The following is a 24,430-nucleotide window of genomic DNA, read 5'->3' as shown; positions in this document are numbered from 1 at the left end:
ATGGTGTATCTTTGGCTATGTGTATTTTCACCAAAAAAAAAGGTTGAGAAGTTAGAGGGTTGACACGTTGTGGGGTTGTTAACCAATGTCATAAATCAATACATGTACTACTGTTACATGAGAAACTATTTGTTCTGTAAGCCTTCACCTGAAGTACAATTAAAAAAAAAAAAGACAAAAAAAAAAATACTGTGTGATACACAATAGTGGGGAAGTCAGCACAACTTGAACAAATTAGAGTCATAGAAGCTTCATAGACACATCCAAACTCCCTGGGGAGCTGAGGGCTGGGGACCATGGTCTCCGGGAGTATCTGGTTCAATTGGCATAACATAGTCTGTAAAGAAAATGTTCTACATCCAGTTGTGGTAAGTAGTGTCTGGGGTCTTAAAAGCTTGTGAGTGGCCATCTGAGATACTCCACTGGTCCCACCCCATCCGGAGCAAGGGAGAATGAAGAAAACCAAAGACACAAGGGAAGATTAGTCCATAGGACTAACAGACCACAACTTCCACAGCCTCCACCAGACTGGATCCAGCACAACTAGATGGTGCCTGGTTATTACCACCAACTGCTCTGACAGGGATCACAATAGAGGGTCCCAGACAGAACTGGGGAAAAATGTAGAACAAAATTCTAACTTATAAAAAAAAAGATCAGACTTAGAGGACTGACAGAGACTGAAGAAACCCTGAGAGTATGGCCCCCAGACCCCTTTTTAACTCAGTACTCAAGTCACTCCAAAGATTAGACAGGCCCATAAAACAAAACGAGACTAAATGGGCACACCAGCCCAGGGGGGAGAATGAGAAGGCAGGAGGGGACAGAAAAGCTGGTAATGGGGAACCCAAGGTTGAGAAGGGAAGAGTGTTGACATGTTGTGGGGTTGGCAGCCAATGTCACAAAACAGTATATGTATTAATTGTTCGATGAGAAACTAATTTGCTCTGTAAACCTTCATCTAAAGCACAGTTAAAAAAGAGAAAAAAAAATACTGTGTGAAAAACTTGTACTGGAATGTTCGTAGCAACATTTCCCATAATAGCCAAAAAGTGGAAATAACTCAAGTGTCCATCAGGTAATTGATAGATAAACGAAATATGGTATATCCATACAGTGGAACAGTATTGAGGAATAAAAAGGAATTGAGTTAACAACATGGATGAACCTTGAAAACATTATGCAGAGTTAAAGAAGCCAAACAAAAAAGGCCCCATGTTGCATGATTCCATTTATATGAAATGTCCAGAATAGGCAAATCCATAAAGACAGAAAGTAGATCAGTAGTTTCCAGGGAATGGTGGGGGTATGGGGTGGATTGGGAATAACTGCTAATAGGTACAGGATTTATTTTGGGGATGATGGAAATGTTCTGGAATTAGTGGTGATGGTTTAACAACATTGTATACTTTAAAATGGTGAATTTTATCTCAATTTTTAAAACTGAAAAAAGAAATACTATGTGAGCCAAATAGAGCATATATGTAGCTATGAGTTTACAATCTTTGCTGTAGAAGAGAATGAATAGGCTTTGAATCTAAACAAATATTTTCAAATCACTACCTCTCTGTAATACTGGAGAGGTTACTCAGTTTTGCCTTCTGTAAAATGGAAAAGACAGTACCTAGGTCCTGGACTTGTTAGGTTTAAAAGTGATAAATATAAATCTCAAGACTTGGTGACTGGCCCACCATAGACACTCATGTAACATCTTTAGAATTGAAAGGCAGGCTATGTTTGCTGTCCTCAGTTCCATTTTCCATTGTTGGCAGGCCTAGAGCAACCCACTGTATTAGTTATTGCTTATTGATCACCTACAAGGAGTAGTGTTGTCTCCTATCTAACCTACTTACTCCATGACAGTAAAGGAGAAAGTGGGAGGAGTTGTTAATCCCTGTATTCTGCAGTTTCCTCACTGTAATCAGGTAGGTTAAATGACATATCCAAGGTCACATAGTCCCATAAAGATGTGAATCTCAGCTGTGCCCCTTAGTGGAAGGGCAAAACTGAGACTCTTGTAGATCTTGATGGTTCCAAAGTTTCTGTTCTTTCCACAGTCATGATACCTTCTAAATCCAAGGTTTGTATCTTTCAGTAATAGAGTACTGAATTCTTCCTGTAGCTCTAACAAGACCTGTCAAACACTGTGCTCATCATATGGGTATATCACACAGCCTGGAACCTCATGAAGTTTATGGCTCCAAAGAAGCATCTCTCACTCATACCGACTGATTTCATATCTCTTTGAGAATTGATAGTATAAAACCATTTTCCTGTGGTGTTAGTAATGGATGTGATAACATTTGTTGGTAAGACTGAAAAACATCTTTAAAACCAACCGCAGATCATATACATAGAGCCAAATACCGGTCATACAGCCAGACAGCTTTTCTCGGTTTTGAACAGGAAAAGGGCCATATGCACACATTTTGATTTTGGCCAAAATATTGTCTATTACTGTCTTGCTACTCTGTGAAGCACTTAACCCTGCTGGGCACTGTGATCCAGGTCCTTGGATTCATACTGTAGTAAAAACAGACAAGTGTGTAAACAAAATACATTCAGTCTGATAATGTAATAGAGAAGATGGGGATGCTTTAGCCCCAAAGAGGAAATACTCAGCTCATTTTGGAGAGGAATGGGAAGGTTTCATAGTGGACATAAAACTTTCTGGTTCTTGAAGGGTGAATAGGATTTCTCCTAGCAAGCAGCATTGAGGGCGTAATCAAAGTGTAATGGCACAGAGACGGGGAAAATAAATTCAGTTCTCATTTGTTTAAAAATGTTTTAGAAATATTTATCTGTGCTGTAGAAAAACATTAGGATAGAACAGAGATTGCAAACTGATACCCAGTTACAATACTGATTGAATTTATTTAGTGGTTATGGGACTATTCATGGTTTCCATTTTTCCTTGTGTGAGTTTTGATAAGTTGTTTTTTTTTTTTTTCCTCTAGGAATTTAAAATTTACTTGCATAAGGTTGTTTGTGATATCCTCTTCATTTTTAGTATCTGCTGGATCTGTAGTGATGTTCCTTTTTCCATTCTTGATATTGGATCTAGGTCCTCTCAGTGGACAGAGCTAGAAACTTACATCCAGTAAAGCCCACTCTTTGAGGTGTATAGTTCTGTGAGTTTTGACAATGCATAGAGTAATGTATCCACCATTACTAGGCTATATAGAACCATTTCACCCTGTGGCAATCACTCATCTTCTCTGACTCTATGGTTTTGCCTTTTCCAGAATGTCATATAAATGGAAGCAAACAATATGTAGCCTTTTGGCTCTGGCTTCGTCACATAACATAATACATTTAAGATTCATCCATGTTGTTGCATAAATCAATAGTGTGTTCCTTTTTATTGCTGAGGAATATTCCATTGTACAATTGCACCACTACTTGTTTATCCATTTATCTATTGAAGGACATCTTGGTTGTTTCCATTTTTGGTGATTATGAATAAAGCTGCTATAAACATTCACATACAGGTTTTGTGTGAACGTAAGTTTTCATTGCACTTGAGAAATACCTGGGAGTGGAATTGCTAGGTCATATGGTAAGTGTGTATGTTTTCCAAACATTTTGCATTTCTACCAGCAGTGAATAAGTTTCTATTACTCCACATCCTCACCAGCATTTGGTATTGTCAGCTTTTGTTTTGTTTTTTTAATTTTAATCATTTTAATAGGTTTGTAGTCGTGTAAAAATGGCATGGCAGACGGTGTCTGACCTCTAACTTCACGAGGAGGGGAGAGAATCAAGATCAACAGTTGAAGGCTGATTCCTATGAGGTGGAGGTCAGACATACCGCCTCTCTCTAACCTTTTTACCAATTCTGACACCAGCTGTCCGTCCCACAGCACTCTCTACTTCTCTGCTAGGTTCGGTAATTCGTTGCATTGGCTACATAGAACTCACAGACCATACTTACAGTTATGAGTTTATTAGGGAAGTAACAAGTTATAATTCAGGATCAGGAATGACTCAGGATACAGTTCTTTGATCGGGACAGCTCTTCTCAGCCATGCCTGCAGGCAGGCCTCTCTCTGGCCCTTGGCCTCTCAGCCCCTCAGCCCTGCCTCTGCCCTTCTCAGGCAAGTGTTACAAGGCTGTTTAGCTCTGCCAGTAAGTGCCTGGAGGCACTCGGCTGTGGTAGGAAGCGTCCTGCCCAAAGGTTGTCAGCTCTCGCTCCATAGGTCAGCACACCCACTGTAACCACCTTGCTCCATGGACCAGGAAGCCTGTTGCGCCATTTCGTGCAGAACTCCTGGTTCTGCTGCCGCCATTTCTCTGCTGCTGCTTCTTACCGTCTTGTGCCATCTCCAGTGTTACAGCTCTCTCCCTGTCTCCTGGGTCTAGGAGGTTCTCAACACAGGGACCCCAGGTCCAAAGGATGTGCTACACTCCCATCTCAGTGGTAGTGAGGTCTCCGCTTTTCAACCTCTAGGATGGCTCATTTTAAGCCTAGTGAGATGGCAAAACTGACCAGTGCCCTCATTAGGGTTCCATGCACCTTATTTGCATGGCCCCACTCCCACAAGTGTTCTATGCACCTTATTTGCATTATTAGCAAGCTGCCTAATCCCCTTGGTGGGCCACAAGCACCTTATTTGCATAGTCCCACCCAATCATTTGGCCGGAGTTACAAGACTGGTGAGAGAGGTCATATAATAGCGATCCATCATACGGCAGGTAGTATCTCATTGTGGGTTTAATTTGCCTTTCCCTAATGACTAACAATGTATGCTTATCTGTCTTCTCTTGTGAAATAGCTGTTCACATCTTTTGCTCATTTTTTAATTGGGTTGTTTGTTTTCTTACCGTTCTTTATATATTAGGGATACAAGTTCTATATCAGATATGTGACTTGCAAATATTTTCTCCCCATCTGTGGCTTACTTTTTCATTCTCTTAACAGTGCCCTTCACAGAGCAGGAGTGTTTAATATTAAATTAACTTAATATTAAAGTCCAGTTTATGAATTTTTTTCTTTTATGGATTGTGCTTTCTAAAAGTTCTATAGCTTTACATTTAGAGGTATGATCCATTATGTTTTTGTTTTTGTTTTTTAATGGTGTGGGGTTTAGGTTGAGGTTCATGATTTTGCATATGGATATCCAAGTGTTCCAACAATAGGTTGTGTTCTAGGGGTTTTTTTCCCTCTCCTTTAACATTCTTTTGGATTCTTTTTATCAGAATATTTTTGCCCTCTTTCTAGTTTGGAAAGACATGGCTTTTCAGTTCTTTTAGTAGATACAATTGTAGATGATATAACTTACAGTTATAACTTTTCGAAGTCTAATATTAATAAATTTATCCTCTTCAGATAATAAAAGGACCCTTAGAACACTTAAATGCCATCCCCTGGTATTATATGCTATTGTCCTGTATTTTAATTTTTTTTTTTTTTAACCCACAAGTTACTGTTCTTTTACATAGTCAGTACTTGTTTGGAGTTTTTCATAAAATTTTCTTTTTTGGTCTTCATTTTATCTTTCAACTCAAACCTTACAAATGGGGTTATTTTTCTTTTGCCTGAAATACGGTGAATATGAGGTAGAAAATAGTAAGTTCTATAGGAATGAAAAGACATTAGCCTTGGAGGCCAGCCGACTTGGCTTTGAATCCCAACCCCATCTCTACTGGTTATTCTCTGTCAAGCTACTGAACTTGCTTAGTAAGGTTATTTTTTTATCTATTGATTAGAGAAAGTAATGTCTGCCTCATAAAATAGTTCAAAGGATTAGATATTTAAAACTGAGAAGCTATTTTAGCTCCAGACTTGTAATATCTATATCTGACCGACTATTTAATACCTCCTTTTGAATGTCTCAAAGCCATTTTAACCTCAAGTCCACAAGTCCAAAACCTAACTTTTGTGAACCCTCTTCTAGATTTTTTTATATTTCCAGGAACTGTACAACAATCTCTCCAGCCAGAAATCTGAGTCACCTCCCGCTCCTTACCCCATTATCCAGTCCACCCAGAGCTATTGAAATTACACCATAAATTTTTTTCTCAAATTAGTCCACTTACCTTCACTGCCACCACCCTAGGTCAAGCTATCATCATCTCTCTTTTATTGGCTACTGTAACAGCCTTCTGACTTCCTGCATCTGTTCTCTCTGTCTGTCCCACACCCAGGCAGAGTAAACTTTTTGAAATTTACATATGGGTCACTTTCCTGCTTAAAACTTTTCAGCAAATTTCCATTATCCTTAGTCTAGAGATAAAATCCTTCATGGCATACTCTTGGTACTTGGCTCTGTGTGATTATTTGGTTAATGTTGCCCTTGTTCTGCCTTGCTCCCAATTGTGTTCCCAAGGCCTAGCACAATACTTATCCATAGTAGATGCTCAACTACTTAAGGGATGAATACAGGTAGGAATGTATGAAAGAACCAAATCAATATTGAGAAGTTTAGGCTGTTCTGTTAATGCTGCATATGAGTATACATACATATTTATAGAAGTGCACATGAAATACTATTTCTGAATAAAACTGGCTATTCTATAGGGTCGCTATGAGTCGGTATCGACTTGATGGCAACGGGTTTGGTTTTTGATTTGGTTTATCTTTGATTTCTTCTCTTTTCTCTCTTTCTATATCTCCTTTATATTTCCATTCTATCACCTCCCACCCCTCCTGGCACCATTTTACTTATCTGAAGTTGCTGAGCCATTGTTCAAGAAACCCATTTAATCTTCCCCATATATAATTAATGGAGGCCAACCATTTGAAATTTATGTGAATGCTTCTACTATAAGCAGATCATTTGGTATGCATGACAGTAAAGTGAAGCACCTCTTTGGGGTACGGCAAAACAGTTAGCTAGTTGTCTTCCCAGTGGAGAATCAGATCTACCAGTTAATAAATTAGGTCCCAGCTGATGAGGCCCAAAGCTGCAAGGGTCGTTCAGACAAGTACCTGAGAATCACTGCAGTTTTCATTAGTCTTACTCTGCTCTTTACAGAGAATACCAAGACCTTAAAAGGATAGAGGAAGACTGAGTGTGATACATGGACTAGTAAATAGTATACAGGAGTTGAGTATTTTCCATGTGAGCCAGGTGGTTTCCAGGAGAAATGAGGTCTCATTTTGTAATGTCATGTCCATCTATGAGTGATTATTAGAGTCTGGGAATTAACCACACCTCCTATAATTTTTGTGTTTTAAAGAAAACTAAGATTGAAGACTCCAGTTTTAAAGGTAAGTTTCTGCTTATTAGCTTTCACTAAGGACCTATGGCATAGTAGTTGTTTAATAATAATTTACATGTGTTTGGTATTTCTGATCCCTTTTTGGAAGATCATCTTACTGGATCCCTTCCTTTCAATCTGAAAGTGCAGTTAGGCAGGTTTTATAAGTTATGAAGTAAAACTGACAGAAACCCAACTGAGATGTTGCAGCCAACTAGGGATTTTAACCTAGGACTCCACTATTTTCATCATCCTATTGTACCTAGTCCCAGTTAATAAATTTGAGTTGGTTTTATGAACTTCTTAAGTTGATAGGGGAAAAGCTTTGAGGTCCACAGGAAAAGGATGCCTTAAAAACCAAAAACCAAACCCACTGGCATGAAGTCAGTTCTGACACGTAGTGACTTTATAGGACAGAATAGAACTGCCCCATAGGGTTTCCAAGGCTGTACATCTTTACGTAAACAGACTGCTACATCTTTCTCCTGGGGAGTGGCTAGTAGGTTTAAGCCACTGGCCTTTTGGTTAGCAGCCAAGGGCTTTAACCACTGTGCCATTAGGGCAACTTTTCAACAGGAAGAGCAAAGCTGCCTGTAAAGGAACATAGAGACTGAAGAAAAACATGTTTCTCCCAAAGAAATGGCTGAGAATTTTAAAGTTTAGTGTCATTAAAAGTCATAAATTCCTAGGTACAATATTTCTATTGGTTTACTGTTGTATATACTGTCTTGGCTTTTTTCATATACACAGACCTAACTCTATATACCCATCTTCCTAGTGTCTTTTGCTGCTGATAATGCAGACATAGTAATCACATAAAAAGTCGGTAATACTATGGCCTTGTTTCTTTGGGAAGAAGAAAATCACCAGAAAAGTATCTGCTTTCTTGTTTTTTTGTTTGAGTATTGTGTGTGTTTTTATACTTTTTACCAGTATTACATGAACATGAACTGAGTGCTAATTAACGTCACCTAGATTGTTTTGTAAAAACAGAAAATTAGGGAATGATTTTTAAAGATGGTTTCAGTCCGCTTTTTAATAAATACTTGAATGCCTTTATTGTTTTCTGGCTATTTAGATTGTGCTCATGGGACCCCGGGGATTTGAGTTGAACAGAGGCAATTTATGGGAGTTTTGTGGGTGGGAGAAGTCATAAGTAGAAACATGGATCTTTTCATCTCTTATTTTAGGGTGCAGGTCATGACTATGAACTTGTGTTTGTCACACATCTGGAATATAGTATTAACCCCCATCCCAATCACTCTCTAAAAATCTTTCTCTCTTAGCCTTAAGCCAGTGAAACCAGGGGGCATGAAGAGGTGTCTCTTCTGGCTTATTTGCGCATGGTAGCTAAGCTCCAGCTTAAACACAGCTTTTGAAAGACAAACAGTTTGTCATAAGTGAGTCTGTTTAGAGCTCTCAAATAGGTACTATTCTAAATATTTTACATTTATTAACTCATTCAATCCTCAACACAAATCTGTGAGGTATAAATAGTTATCCTTTTTCATAGTCTGCTACCAGGCTGACTGGGTTTGCAGCTTGGCTCCTTCGTCTAGCTCTGTGTCCTTCAGCAAGTTTTTAAAAAAAAAAAATCATTGCCATCGAGTTGAATCCTACTCATAGCGAACCTATAGGGTAGACTAGAACTGCTCCCACAGGGTTTCCAAGGCTGCAAATTTTCACAGAAGCAGACTGTTACATCTTTCTCCCTCAGAGTGGCTGGTGGGTTCAAATTGCCAGCTTTGCAGTTAGCAGCTGAGCACTTAACCACTGTGCCACCAGGGCTCCTTTTAGCAATTTACTTTTTTTTTTTTTTTTTTTTTTAAGTTTTCTCATCTGTGAAATGGGGATAATGGTAACTTCCTCACCACTTTGAAAGGAGCCCTGGTGGCACAGTGATTAAGCACTAGACTGCTAACCGAGAGGTCAGCGGTTGCCACTCCATGGGGAGAAAGATGTGGCAGTCTGCTTCTGTAAAGATTTACTTGCCTTGAAAACCCTGTGAAGCAGTCCTTCTCTGTCTATAGGGTCGCTATGAGTCGGAATCCACTGGACAACAATGGGTTTACGGGTCACCACTTCCAAGGAGTAAGGTTTAACTGAAATAATCTGTGTAAAGCATTTAGAACATAGACCAGTATCTAGCACATAATGAATGCTTATAAGTGTTAACTATTGTTGTCTAACTAGTTTACAATTATATGGTAAAAAAAAAAAAAAAGGATCACTGTCACAGGAATCAGAAACATGTTTTCTGATCCCCTGCACTGCTATTAATTAGCTATGTCATTGTGAGTAAATCTATCTCTATGAGCTTCAGTTTTCCTATACTTGTTGTTTTAAACTTTTTATTTGAAAATAATTTTAAATTTACAAAAACTGCAGAAATAAAAATAGTACAAAGAACATCTGTGTTCCCTTTACAGAGATTTACCTGTGACAATGCTTCACTCCATTTGCTTTATCTTTTGTGTGTGTGCTTTCAGGCACAGTCTATGTATATGCACATGCACACACGGCGGCACACAATTTTTTGTTAGCCACTTGAGGGTAAGTTATATACGTCATGATCCGTCACCCCTAATTACTTCAGGAAGATTTCTTAAGAATAGATGTATTAACTGCTGTGGTTATGTAACAATTTATCTGCCATCTATATTCTAGTTTTGTCTGTTGACCTGACAGCATTGTACTTTATAGATTTCACCCCTCCAGTGCAGTATGCAGTCTAGGGTAAGGTATTGCATTTAGTTTTCACATCCCTGTCTTTTATGAGCATCGACATTTTTGAAGAGTACAGTATCCCCTCCCTCCCCCTTTTTTTTTGATAGAACCTTCCTCATTTTCTGTTCGTTCATTATTTCCCTGTGATTAGATTGAGGTTATACAGTCTTGGCCAGAAAACTTTGTAGATGATGTGTCCTTCTCAGGTTATCACATCTGGAGATTCAATAAATAAATACAGAGTAAAGAGAATCAGCAAATGTTATAGAAATTTCAGAGAATGGAGACAGATAGGAATGGTCAAGGAAGACATCATTAAAAAAAGCCTAGTTTACTGATTTGACAGAAATCGTATTTATAAAATAATACCAGTTTCCCCCAGTGTCAGTTTTTGCATTAGCTCAGCTAATGTGTATTACTGTCTCCTACCAGTTTTTAAGCTTGCTCCTGTGTTAAGTAAATCAAGAGGAAACTACTGGTTTCTATCTTTTAATTTAATGAAATCAGGAGAGGTTAAGCTTTTTGGACCACTCTGAAATTTGAAGTGTTTTTTTGGTATGACTTTCAAATGGCAATCAAGAAGACTCTACTGATTATTACATAAATTAAACCCGTTGCCGTCAAGTCGATTCTGATTTCAGCAACCCTGTATAAGGTTCCCCAAATGATTTAGATCAGTATAAAATAACATTGAACTTTGATGCATGAGAACACGTTTTACTTCCTCGTTTTATCAAATATTAGAATCAGACTGACAGTTTTTGTACTCTCCGCCTTGCCACCATTTTAGAATCTTTTAGCACCCCTGCTTAAGCTGTAGAAAGCTGCTGAAAGTACTGTTCTTACCAGTACTTTTGTAGAATGTATAAATAGTGATGGTGCTGATGCTTCTCTCTCATTGCCATTTTTTCCTTCCAGGCCATCTTATAAAAAGCATCTAAACTTAACCACAAGCTACTTCATAGAATATGATTAGGTCCAGTATCAGTTTATTTCTTGAAATTTTTTTTCCATGTCACATGTGGTTGACACAGTTGAGATATATTCTTTCGTTAACAGGTGAGAGAGCCAGAGGTATATTTGAAGATAATTTTTCTTGATTGTAAGATTTTTTTTCTTATACAAATTTAAAAAATAATTAACCGGACTTTGTGTATTTTGTTTCTACAGTTGAAGAAACACAGTCTGAAACAAGGTCTTAGACTCCCAGCTGCCTCTAAAGTCAGTGACTGCTGGATCTCCAAACATCAAGTCCAGCTTTGTTCGCCAACCTGTCTGACATGTCGGGACCCGTGCCAAGCAGGGCCAGAGTTTACACAGATGTTAATACGCACAGACCCCGGGAATACTGGGATTATGAGTCACATGTGGTGGAATGGGGGTAATTGTTCCTGTTTACTTCACTATACTCGCCCGAAGAGCTGAAGCGTATGGATTTGTTGCATAATTTATGTCAGGAAATCTACCTGACTGTGCAACTATAAAACTCAAGATTGAAGTCCTATTGGTGTATTCTTTTGAGCTGCGGATTTGGTTCTTCAGTGAAGAAGCAAAGTATTGCTTTGGCAGATTAACAGTTTTGATGGGTTTACCATTTAAAAATCACTTTATTGTTTTCTTTTCCTTTTCTCTGATTTATGTTTTCTATGTACAAAGCTGGTAACCGTTACCTGTCAGCTTGCTTTCAAGCTAAGGACTTTGCAGATAGGTGAGAATACTTGAGAGACTTAGAGAACGCCAGACTCTTATGTTATTTTGGAGGTCAGAGAATGTTGTCCCGTGATGATACTGAAGGCTGAAACAGTTCTTCAGAGAGGCGTCCTCTTTCTGATAAGAAGCAAAATTAAGTCCTTAAACATTTGCCCTTATCACGTGACTAGGCATGTGTAATAATGGAATTCAGCCCAAATTCCCTCTTGAACAGTTGTAGTCTGCCTGGATTAGCTGTGTTTGCCCTCCTAATTCTCTGTGCAGTCTCATTTGGATGTTTGCATTTCCTGGCCCAGCGTGGTATGTATTTAATTGATTAGGTCATATTTTTTTTTTTTTTTGATAAAAGCATTTTGACATTCAAGTGCAAAAGAGCAATTTTAAAATTCCAAGCTATAGCTCCTATATGCTACATTTTATGTCTATCCATATGCAATTTCTATAGCCTATAAGTGATTAAAGACAGTTTGCTTCCTTAAGTTGTCATAGGGTGTATTTTTAATCCTGATTGGGCCGTGATTCTTAACAGTTAGTAATTGCCTCCCCAGAAAGAGACATTTTGCGTTTTAAAGATACCATCAAGAACCAGTGGAACAATACCAATAAATGTTATCACTGTTGATAATCTAACAGTTCCCCTCATATGTCACAGTCTTTGGAATCTAGATAATATCTCTGTTGAGTTTTTGGCATGGTGCCATTTCTTTGCTTGCATTTGTTTTTTATGGAGGAGGACTCAGCCAGAACTGAGAGCTTCCTTCCCCTGGATCTGCCGTGATTATTACATTTTCCATTGTTCTTAGTACTTTTTGCCTTCTCTGTTCATTCACTTTCTTTTTAGCCTCTTAAAGAAAATGAGTGGCTGGTTTTTTACATACTACATTCTTAGTGTCTCAGCAGGAGTAAACAAAATTTAGGCCTTACTAAAGGGACCGTGGATGGTGCAGGACCGGGCAGTGTTTCGTTCTGTTGTACATAAGGTTGCTATGAGTCGGAACCGACTTAATGACACCTAAAAACAACAACAAGGGACCATGTTTGTCATTCTTGAGAGCAAAATCCTCTAAGTTTGAAGTAAGGGCAGGAGAGAAATCTTCGCATTTCCCTTATTCTTCATCTCTATTATCTCTGATGTTGCTTATTGGTCATGGAATATGGGTAAAAGTTGAAGGGACCCATGACTATGCTTCATGATATGTAGTGTGGTTTGCAAAATCCATTGCATGAACTATCCTCAGAACTTGGCCTGGAGGGCAAGTGAGAGGTCAAGCCTATATGTTTGGAAGCTGCTTATCTACAGGGAGGCCCATTAAAAATCAGCCCCTTAATGTGGCTGAATTGGGCCAGGCACTAGGGGATGGGAGTGTATAAAAATGCATTGATATTCTCCAGGGGAAAGCTGTTTGTTGGAGACATACATAGGACTAGATGTGCATAGTGTGCCAATACAGATGTAAACAATTTGAGATTAGAAAGAATAATTGAAAGGCTTAAATTTTTTTTATCCTAGGATTGAGACACATGTTTTTGGTTGGCCCAATTTAAAAACAAAAACTAATATGATGAAACCAATTTAAGAATTATTTGAAATACCTCATTTCTTTTCACTAGTAATAATGTTTTGTAAGTTGAATTGGTGTTTAATAACGAACTTTTTAATCATTGTGACTTTGGCTTTTGACTTTTTTTTGTTTGCAGAAACCAAGATGACTACCAGCTGGTTCGAAAATTAGGCCGGGGTAAATACAGTGAAGTATTTGAAGCCATCAACATCACAAATAATGAAAAAGTCGTTGTTAAAATTCTCAAGGTTAGTGCAAGAAGTGATAAATTATGATTTTAGAGGTATATGTAATCTCGATTTTAAATATTAATAGTGATGTCTCTTTTGAATAGCATTTTAAAGGCTTTTGAGGTGCTTTGAGACCTTTATTGTATCCTCTGAGGTAGATAGAACAAGTATCTTCATTTGACAGATCAGGAGACAGGCAAGAGAAGTGATTTAACTAATAGCCAGATTGTGACAGAGGAAGGGGATAAAGGTTAGGTCTCCTCTCCAAAGTCTTGTCTAATACTGATTTCATGTTTTTTAGCTTTATTGCATGCTTTTGTTTTTAATAAAAAATTATTACCTCTACTGCGTAAGGATGAAGAGTCAGGCTTTTAGGGGTCAGGCAGGTGGCAAATGTAGCTAGTCTGAGGTATATACCCATGCTTAGATGATGTGAGTGGTAGGGACTATGGCAAACAGGGAAGCACGTGTCTCATCAAAAGAAGATAGCTGCTTTCAGCTCCAGCTGATTATTGAGCCCTGCAGTAATGCAGGTCTACTGTTGCTTGATATTCTGTTTGGAAGTTTTTATTTGTGTATGAATTCTCCTGATTCTTAAATGCCTACTCAGGAGTTTTTAAAAACACTGCACGAGCCAGATTTGGCCAATGGACTAGCAGTATGCAACTTGTAATTTAGTTATAACTGTATTGCACACTATCATATATCAGGAACTTAGCATATAGTTCCTTGCCACAGGAACTTCTCTGTATTTGACACTGAGAAGCAGAGGTTTCCAAACTTTCTCGATTTATAGCACCCCTAGTGTCTCAGTAATATTTTTATGGTATCCCTAAACCAAAAGAAATACCTAACACTTCTGTATATTAAGTGTAGTTAGGTCCAAATAACTAACTAAGTATTTGTGTTTTAACACCTTGGTAGCCGTTTAAAGTTACATACATAAATTGAAAGAAAAAAGAAGTCATTTTATTTTGTTCTTAAACCAAAACCTCTTATGGTCGTTGATTCTGACTCATAGCAACCCTACAGGGCAGAGTAGAACTGCCCCATTAGGGTTTTCAAGGAGTGGCTGATGGATTCAAACTGCCGACCCTTTGGTTAGCAGCCGAGGTATTAACCATTGAGCCACCAAGGCTACATTTTGTTCTTGTATGACCAGTTAATTACTAATGGGATATTTACACCTATTAGGCTTCTCAGATGTTACAATCAGATATGACATCACTACCCTCATTTCCTGTTTCACGTTGATTTTTGCACAGTACTTTTTACCACAGCAGCCACTGAATGTCCAGCTTCACAAAGATATAATATCACCAAAAGGAATATAGTGCAATCTAATGAAACAATGAACTACCTCAAGCTAGTGGTTCACTCAGTGGTAGGTATCAAGCATTGGTGTGCTTCCATCAAATATTTAAAATATCCCACAGTGCCAGTGTGAGTTGGAGGTGCCTTCGCACACCATTTGGTAACCAGAAGTTTATCTATCTTGTGACATGTAGAAAGAGAACTAAGCTAGAAATTAGAAGACTTGGATTCTAACTCAAACTAATTATCCTTATTAGTCATTTTTTAACTTAGCTAAGACATGTTTCTTCATCTGTGAAAATGAGATAATCTTTCTTTACCTATCTCAGGGTTGTTAAGAAGATCAAATATAAAATTGTGTATAGAAATATGCTTTGGAGGCTGAAGTTGTATGTAATTATAGAATGTTATTCATTTGGAAAGATACATGATAGAGTAAGGTGATTTTTATTATTTAGAACCACATGAAAGGTGCGGACAGTGAGTCTTCCAGCAGTTCAGAAGAGGGTGGTGGTTAAGAAAAGCTCCCTGGAGCTGTTTTCATTCCCTGAATGGGAAGAAGATTCGGATAGTTATGGGTGGGAGTGGGGAAGCATACCTAGAATGCACTAGAGTAAGAAAAGAAAAGGAGGAAGAAATAAATGAGAGAGAGGTTTCATGTGAAAGATGCCATGTGACCACACCCAGGAGGTGGACTTGGAAAGGGAGATTAGATCTGTGAAGGCCTGGAAAAGATAATCTCTGCATTTCCTTCCAGCCTTAAAAATTATATCTTCATCTCCTCTAGCTAGTTGGGAGCCGTTGATGGTTTTGAGTGGAGGATGATTTGGGAAGTTGTATGTCTCTCCCCACCGCCCCAGCTCAGTCTTAACCTTTACTGTGTATTTTTCTATAACTGTATAGGTAGAGGAGCCGTGGTGGTGCTATATGTACACGTATATGTTGTATTAACTACAGATGAAGTTTATTCATAAACCATAGTTTATTTTTTTATCTCCCCCCTCTTTTTTTATTTAATAAGACAAATTTGCTTGATGTGTTAAGTTAGGGTCTAAGGCATCTGCCTAGTCTGTCACAAACCAGCTTTTTAAGTTTTATAGATTTTAAGGATTCTGTGGAATGAAAGTTTTGGAAACCAGTAGCTGTTGCCATAGGCCAGCAATTGGAAAATTATGATTTAGGAGAAAATAGATGAATTGATGGGTTAGCTTCTGGAAGCTGTAAAGCTCTCCCAGATACTCTGTTGTTGTGTGCCATCGAGTCAATTCTGACTCATAGTGACCCTATAGGACAGGATAGAACTGCCCAATAGGGTTTCCTAGGCTGAAATCTATGAGAGCAGATGGGCAGGTCTTTTTTCCCACAGAGCAGCTGGTGGGTTCCAATGGCCGACCTTTGGGTTAGTAGGTGAGTACTTAATTATTGGGTCACCAGGGCTTGTTCCCAGATACTGTAGCAAGAAGAGAAAACTTCTGATTGCCTTGTTTCCCAGCCAGTCTCCTATTAGAAGTAAATAAGATCAAATTAAATTTTCTTGACTAGTCCAAAAAGTTCTTAGACTTCCCTTAAATAGTCTTCACCTAGGAATCCTTTCTATTTACCTCTTAATATGCTTTCTAGGCCATCATCTCCATCCCATCTGCCACCTGGCTGATCTTTCTAAACCAAATGTCTGATAGTATTTCTCTAGTTAAAATACTTTATGGCTCCCCATCACATACAGAACAGAATCTCAACACCTTAGTGTAACCAAAACCAAACCTGTTTCTGTCAAGTAGATTCCAATTCATAGCAACCCTATAAGACAGAGTAGAACTGCCCCATACGATTTCCAAGGGATGGCTGATGGATTCGAACTGCCAGTCTTTTGATTAGCAGCTGAGCTCTTAACCACTACACCACCGGGATTCCAGTATAATATATCATATGTTGTATATCTGATGCTGGCCTGTTTCTTCAACCATGTCTTTTGCCATTCCCTGACACTCTGGCCCTATTGCTTATTTCTGCCTTTGCAAGCCATTCCATATGCTACCTGGAAGGCCCTTTGTCTTTCTCCCTTTTGTCAACTTTAAGAACTCCCGCTCATCTATTATAGATCTCATCTCAGCCATTCATTTCCTCTATAAAATTCTCCCTGGACCCTTTATGTGGAAAGGTGCTTCTCTATATCCACAGCATCTTGCCTCGCTTCAATTAGAACTCAATACAGTGGGTTGTAATTTTATGTTTATTTGACTGCCTCACTGTACTGGGCACTTCTTGGAGCAGAGAGCTGTATTTTTGTTCTCCCAATGCTTAGCGCAAAACAGCCCAGGTAGGAAATCATTTGGGTTTGTTGGCTAAATAAATGAGATATTTTCAGTGTATTTGAGCAATAGAATTTAAGCTTTGGTGGGCTTTTGTTTCAGATATGTTTTTGAGCTTTATAGGAGTCAATTAAATTGTGAATATACAAATACATTAAATGTAGACTATGTGCAAGTCACTATTAGTAAAATATCTTCCGTTTTCTGGGTTTCTGCTTTGCATTAGGCCCTGTAATAACTGTGGTACATATATCCCAACAACTCTGCGATGGAAGCCTATTCCCTTTTCAGCTTTGATAAAAATGAATTTCAGAAACATTAAGTGCTTTTCCCAAAGCTGCACAGCTACGAAGCCAGGTTTTGAGGACTGTGTGGTTCCAAAACCTTGCTTTCTGCTATACTGGAATACAGCCGAGTGGCATACAGGAGTTATGTATGGGCATACTTCTCTTTGGAGGTTCTCAGGAGTTAAGACAGGATTAAAAGAGTTTACAGTATCGTTTGTTAGTTCCTAGGCCTGGATCGTCAACCTGGGAAGTATTTACAAATGGATTCTCAGCCCCATAGAAGTCTAGGTGGGGCTTGGGAATTTGTATAAAAAAATCCAGGTGATTATTGATCATCAAAGTTTAGTAACCACCGATCTCTTTAATGAAGAGGATGAGGTATACTTAAAATATTTTCTAAGAGTTCTGTGCAGTGCATCAGCAGTGTGGGATGACAAAATACCCTAGGAATTCAGAAAAGGACACCAGCATAAGACCTCTGCGGTCCAGTACAGCAGCCACGGGGCCACATGTGACTGTTGACCAGTTGAAATGTGGCTGGTCCGAGTTGAAAAGTGCCAGATTTCAAAGGCTTAGTACAAGAAAAGAATGTAGAGTAGCTCATTAGTAATTTTTTATATTGATTTACATATTGAAATTATAAGATTTTAGATAAATTGTGTTAAATATATTACTAAAATTAATTTTGTCTTTTTTAATGTGTGTACTAGAACATTTAAAATTGCGTATTATATTTTTATTGGACCAGCACTGTCTTAAGAGTATTCAGAAGGAAAGCTTTATGAAGGAGGTACAGTTGGAGAAAGGCCTTCCTCAGAAAAATGAAGAGGATTTCTATACCAGACCAGATGTGGAAATGATGGGTGAGGACAAAGAAATGTGGAAGTCCCTTCAAGGGACTGTACAGACTAGTCTTTTAGAATGGAGGGATTTATTCACAGGTGTATTGGAGATAAGGCTAGACAGATACTATTGTCTGTTAGTCCCACCCAGCCATATTCTGAAGCCTTTTCAGATACTTCAGTTGATTCTTGGAGCAGTCTTATAAGATAGGTACTCTTGTTATCAATTTTACACACAACCAAAGGCTTATAGAAGTTACAGAACTTGCCTCTGGGCACACAGCTGACAGGTAATTAAGCTAGGGTTTACATTAGTCAGTATAAAAGTGGTTTGGCCATCCTTGCAGTTAGCTCTGACTTTCTACACCTATAGGGTGTTTTTAGAGTTAGAGAAAGGGATGGAAAGTGCCTGTGTTTCATCCTGAATGATAAGTTTTGCAAGATACCTTAGTACTACTAACCATTTAATTTGCTAGTTTGGAAAGTTTTAAAAAGTTAACATATTCAAGCTGATAATTGAGATTAATGCTAATTCTACAGAAGTCGGGTTTTTGGAATGGAAATCTTTTTTCTTTCAATTCAACATTTGCTAAGTACCTGCAGAGTGCCTGGCACAGTGCTGGGAGAAGGGAATTCGGAGATGAGCCTGACACATTTCCTTCCTTCAAGGAGCTCATAAGTAAGCCATTTATGTATTATATTACCTGCTGAAATACTCTGAAATGATTTATTTCACTGATGTGCTTTTACCCTTTTAGCCAGTAAAGAAGAAGAAAATCAAGCGTGAAATAAAGATTTTGGAAAATTTGCGAGGCGGTCCCAACATCATCACGCTGGCAGACATTGTAAAAGACCCTGTGGTGAGTATAGTAGGTATTAGCAAGGCCCACCAGAGCTGAGGTGTAGTGTTTGACCCAGATCACAGCTGGCCTCTTTCTGCCTTCCTCTACTGTTAAGTCCTGCTTTAAAGTGCTTGATCAGATCTACCATTTAACTAGCTTGGGTCTTTCATCCAAAGAGATCTCCACCCACAGAATATTTCTTATTCTTCTAGGCTAAGAGACTGATAGCACTGGAAACTGAAATGTGTTAATCCATTTTGCAAATTCAGGTCCGATGCCAATGGGCGATGGGTGTGTTGTCGGGCTGCCTAGAGCCTGGTGAGACTTCAGCTCCATGTCTTCTGTTTGAAATCCATCCCCAAAATGACCTAAGTGTGGTGATCAGAGCGGGGACGCCTTGTAGCAATAGAGGGTTTCTCACTACCAAGGAGAGGACTGCCAAATTCACCATACAGAATCTACAAACATTATGTCCACCGAAACTGCTGGGGCTGTTACTAATGTGTGTTTTCTTTTTTTGTTCCCCTAGTCAAGAACACCTGCCTTGGTTTTTGAACATGTAAACAACACAGACTTTAAGGTATAATATATAACCAACTATTTCAAGTTGTTAGGTTTGTAGACCACCTAGAGAGCCTTTATGAGGGATGCTACTATTAGAAGAGCTTGCTTCTAACTTATGTAAAGAGTTTTTGATCCTTACAGTGCTAAATTTTGATGATAGATAGGAGATGGGAAAAGGCCTGTACAAGCAATGCCCAATTTCCACATCTTGGTATATTGCCCCTTTATTTGTTGCTGTTTTTTAATAACCAGTGTGTTTACTTCTGAGCACTTTTACTACTTGTTTGACAGTTTCCACTGGCATCTAACCTAATGAAGGCAACAACACATGTTCAGTCAGGATCTGACCTTATTGCAATCTACTTTAAAACAATAGTGTTCAAGCATGCATGCATTGTGTATGTTAAAGCAGAAAGTCTGGGCTATAGTTCTTTATAAAGGGAGGGTTTATGTCAAATTCTGCTATAAGATAAACCTCTAGAACAGTTATATCTGAATTCCAGCCCATCCTTTGGGCTTACTTGCTTACTTCAAACACTTCTTAATTCTGCTACCACAGAAGCATATAGGCAGTCTCTTGGGGTACAAGTTGTAAACATATTTTACCTGCCCTGGTGGCTCAGTGGTTGAGAGCTATGGCTGCTAACCAAAAAGGTCGGCATTTCTAGTCTGTCCTATAGAGTCTCTATGAGTTTGAATCGATTCAGTGCCAGTGGGTTTGTTTTGTTTTGTTTTGTTTTGTTTTTGTTTGTTTGTTTTGCACCAGTCCAGTACCAAGAATGTTAAAAATGTCAATCAGTGAATGGGGTGGGGGGAGGGGGAGAAGAATTGTTTTAGCATCAGAAGGATAACCTCAAGAAAAGCTCTGTCAAAAACATCACTAACCATTTAAAGATATGTACATGTAAAAACTTAAAAAAAAAAAACCTCTCAACTCTTTAGAACCTGGAAAGGATACGTAACAGTTGTTCACAAGAATTTACTGTAAGTTTGGAACAGGAATAGTTCTGTAAAATTGGCTCAACAGGTTTGGCAACATGCCAATCTGTATGCCCACTGGTGCTCTGCAGTGCTGACTGTGTGAGCCAAAAATGAGTTAGTTTCCTACTGAAGGGGCTGTGTATTTGCCAAAATGCTTTTTGTGAGAAGGTCTGAAGGTAAATGAAAAGTACTGAATTGCAAGTGTATGTCAGTGCATATTGCCTGTGTAAGTTAGTATGCTCCCACCAGGTTATAGCATCAGCAGTATGAGTTTAAATAGGTCTTCACTTTTGTATGTAGAGTTAAAGACCCAAAGCATCTCTTTAAAGTAAATGTTACATTGGAGAAATAGAGACCAGTGAACAGACAGATGTTGGAACAATGGCAAATGAGTCAGGTCTGGGTTTAAATTACTATGAATGCTTCCCGGCAGCATTGTTTCATAAATCAAATGTTGCATTTGTCTTTAACAGCAATTGTACCAGACGTTAACAGACTATGATATTCGATTTTACATGTATGAGATTCTGAAGGTAAGGGACTTTTGGATACTGTGTATCTTTAGATTGATCTTTCCTTCGTTAAATAGTCCAGTTCAGTGGAAAGGCCAGTGAATTAACTTTTTAAAGTATACTGAAAGAAGGGACCTTTACATTTTTAATAAGTTAGTAGTATCAGAACCCTTATGCAAATAATACAAGGGTTATGAAGTAGGGTCTACTAGGAGTATAATTTATAATGCTTAGAAAGGGTATTTGGAAGAGAGCTGGAACCCCTTTACAAATATTTGTAACCTCCATCATGCCCCCTAAGCAAGTTACAATTAAATTGTCAAAAGTTGTAAAAACAGTTCCTGATATGCTGGCTTCTGGTGTGCTTTATTTGATTTAGGATTCAACAAGCAAAATAATAAACTTTAACTTGGCTCTCAAAGGATCATTGTCCTAAGGATTGTGTAAATCTCTGCTTAGATTGCTGATTGAAAGTGGACTCTGATTTCTAAAGTGGAATCACCGAATACCTTAATCCCAGTAGTCAGAAGATCAGCTTCATAGATGAGAGAATTGCTAAGAGTTGGCCAAGATGCCTTACTGAATGAGGGTTGCCATAAAGCCTGTCTTTTGAACCTTAGAAGCACTCTAAAGAGATCATGCCAGCAGAGATACTTGATCTTTCCATAGTCTTATGCAGTCTTGTGGCAAGCAGGGCTTCGGAAAGTATGGATATGCTTGCCTAACCCTGGAAACCATAGGAACCCAAGTTGCCCTTCAGGAAGGACAAGAAGTTGAGTCGCTGACATCAGCTGACCGAAAGACCAGGATTAGCAAACCCTAAAGGTTACAGCACTCTATTCCCTTAGTTTGAGGTTGGAAACTCTAACTCAGAGGTTGGAAAACTTCATTTTAAAGGGCCAAATAGTAGATATTTTAAGTTTGCAGGCCGTAAGGTCTTTGTCACACTACTTAACTCTTCTGTTGTAGCACGAGAGCAGTAATAGATAATAAGCAAACAAATAGACATGACTGTACTCCAATAAAGCATTCACAAAAATAGGCAGTAAGTTAGATTTGGCCTGTGGGCTATAGTTTGCCAACCTATGTGGTAGACTCTTACCTGCTAAAGAGTTACTGTACTTTGAATAAGAGGTCTGTAGTACAGACCAATTTTATTCTTTTGAGGCGTCTGTGTTTGTGAAAGCACTCCAGGCTTTGGGTGAGAGAGAAATTGGAAGGAATACAATTGATGTTCCCTTTGGGCCTTTTTGAGCAGAAAGGATGTTGTAACAAAACAACCGTGTCAAGAACAGGACCTGGAATGCAGAGACCTGAGTTTGCATGATTGTGGTATATTGGGCAAGTCTCTGAAGAACAGCTGAGGGGAGTGATTGTGCTAACCCATGGAAGAAAAAGTAAAGGACTTTAATTGTAAACATTTTACTCTTACGCAAGTTAACTCTTTCCTTTCTTACCTCTTCCTTTCACAGGCCCTGGATTATTGTCACAGCATGGGAATTATGCACAGAGATGTGAAGCCCCATAATGTCATGATTGACCATGAGCACAGAAAGGTAAAGTGATAGATTATTTATCTGCGTGATAGGGTTAACAGACCATCTTCAACACTTAATCCCCAGCACCTGTCATAGTCTTATTAGGCATTTTATAAATATTTGATGAGTGAATGAACTAATTAACAAATCACCATATTTAAGTCCCTGTTCATATTCCTAAGAATACCTTCAGGAGGGAAGACAGATTAGTATAGTGGGAAAAGCAATAGTCTTGAGTCTTATTTATTGAATAACTAGCTTCCTGGGAAACTCCTTTTTCCTCATTTGCCTCCCTTTTCTTACCTGTGCAGTGGGTGTAATAATACTTGTCCTGCATATGTCACTAGGTTATCATGAGAATTGAGTGTACTCGCTTGTGAAATGGATGAAACATTCAGGAAATGCTGCTTGTTATTAGCAAGTGTCATGAAGCCCTTGACTTCTACAAATGCTTTTACACGAGAGCCGTACTGACCACATACTTTATAACATTTCAGTTTTTTAAGATAACCTAGTGCACGTACCTCTTGCATGCAATGATGACTCTTATCTGTAGGCTTTGGGGCCTTAGGTGGTTCTTTCATTCAACTAATATTTTCTGGACACATACTGTGTAACAGGAATTGTTCTAGAGGCTGAGGATATATGAGTAAACAAAATAGACAAAAAAGGCCTATCCACAGTGAGCTTACATTTGGGGGAGGCTGATGAGATAGAAAGTTATAAGTGATATGAAAAATCAGGAATACGGAATAACAGCGAGTGTTGCAGTTTTAAACAGGATGGTCAGGGAAGATTTCATTGAGAGAACACTTGAAGGGAACCAGCCATGCACTCTCAGGAAGAAGTGTGTCCCAGGCAGGGGAAGAATAGCAAGTGCGAAGGCCGTAAGGCAAGAATGTGCCTGCAGTGTTGGAACAGCAACAGGGATAGAACTGGGGTGGAGTGAAGGGTATAGGGGAGTGGAAGGAAATGAAAGTCAAAGAGGTAGAGAGGACCAGATCATGTAAGACCTTATTGGTCGTAGTCAGGCTTTTTCTCTAGAGAGCTTTTATAAGGTTTGAGCAGAGGGTTGGAATGGTCTCCTTAGATTTTAAAAGAATCAATTTTGGTTTACTACACATCTATTAGAACAACTAAAGTAAAAAAATTGTGACGATACCAAATGCTGGCAAGAGTGCAGAGAAACTGGATCTCTTGTATGTTGCTAATGAGAAAGTGAAATGGTACAGCCACTCTGGAAAATAGTTGTGAGGTTTCTTTAAAAACTGAACATGCTTAACTATACAACCCAGCAGTTGCACTCCTGAGCATTTGTCTCCGAGAAGTGAAAACTTAACGTCTTTACAAAAACCTGTACACAAATGTTCAGCTTGATTTGTAATAGCCCAAAACTGGGGAGAAACCCAAATGTCCTTCATGAGTGAATGGTTAAACAAACTGTGATATATCCATACCTTGTAGTGTTATTACTAATATAGTGTTGCTGAGTATTACTCAGCAACAGAAGGGAAATAACTATTGATATATGCACCAGCTTGGATGGATCTTACTATGCTCAATAAGAAAAAGGCAATCTCAGAAAGTTACATACTGATGATTCCATTTAAATAACATTTTTGAAATGACAGAGTTACATGGGAAGAGAGCAGATGGGGGTTGCCAGGGGTTAGGAAATGGGGAAGGTGTGACTATAAAGGGATAGGACGAACTACATCTGAGGATGATGGAACACTTCTGTATCTTGTGGTGGAGCTTACACGAGTCTACACATGTAATAAAATTGCATAGAACTACACACACACACAC

General features: G+C 38.6%; 1 protein-coding gene across 8 annotated transcripts in view; it reads left to right on the top strand.

Moving 5' to 3' along the window:
* Positions 1-24,430, top strand: part of CSNK2A1 (casein kinase 2 alpha 1) — a 70,645-nt gene that overhangs the window by 13,473 nt on the left and 32,742 nt on the right. Inside the window, exons 1-8 of one of the 8 annotated variants that reach the window (XM_023725534.1) lie at positions 9,649-9,756; positions 10,849-10,989; positions 11,101-11,311; positions 13,339-13,450; positions 18,943-19,044; positions 19,556-19,606; positions 21,045-21,104; positions 22,556-22,639. In XM_023725534.1, coding sequence (XP_023581302.1) covers positions 11,211-11,311; positions 13,339-13,450; positions 18,943-19,044; positions 19,556-19,606; positions 21,045-21,104; positions 22,556-22,639 — 510 coding nt within the window. In that variant the 5' untranslated portion in view covers positions 9,649-9,756; positions 10,849-10,989; positions 11,101-11,210. Of the gene's footprint in view, positions 1-7,182; positions 7,214-9,648; positions 9,757-10,333; positions 10,990-11,100; positions 11,312-13,338; positions 13,451-18,075; positions 18,206-18,724; positions 18,864-18,942; positions 19,045-19,555; positions 19,607-21,044; positions 21,105-22,555; positions 22,640-24,430 lie in introns of those variants that run through there. The other 7 variants (XM_023725551.1, XM_023725539.1, XM_023725547.1 and 4 more) reach the window with 7 other exon arrangements.

Source organism: Trichechus manatus, unplaced genomic scaffold (genome assembly GCF_000243295.1).
Source record: "Trichechus manatus latirostris isolate Lorelei unplaced genomic scaffold, TriManLat1.0 scaffold00008, whole genome shotgun sequence".
NCBI classification, from domain to species: domain Eukaryota; kingdom Metazoa; phylum Chordata; class Mammalia; order Sirenia; family Trichechidae; genus Trichechus; species Trichechus manatus.
The sequence above is the reverse complement of the archived record's forward strand: the minus strand, read 5'-3'. Positions and strand labels throughout refer to the sequence as shown.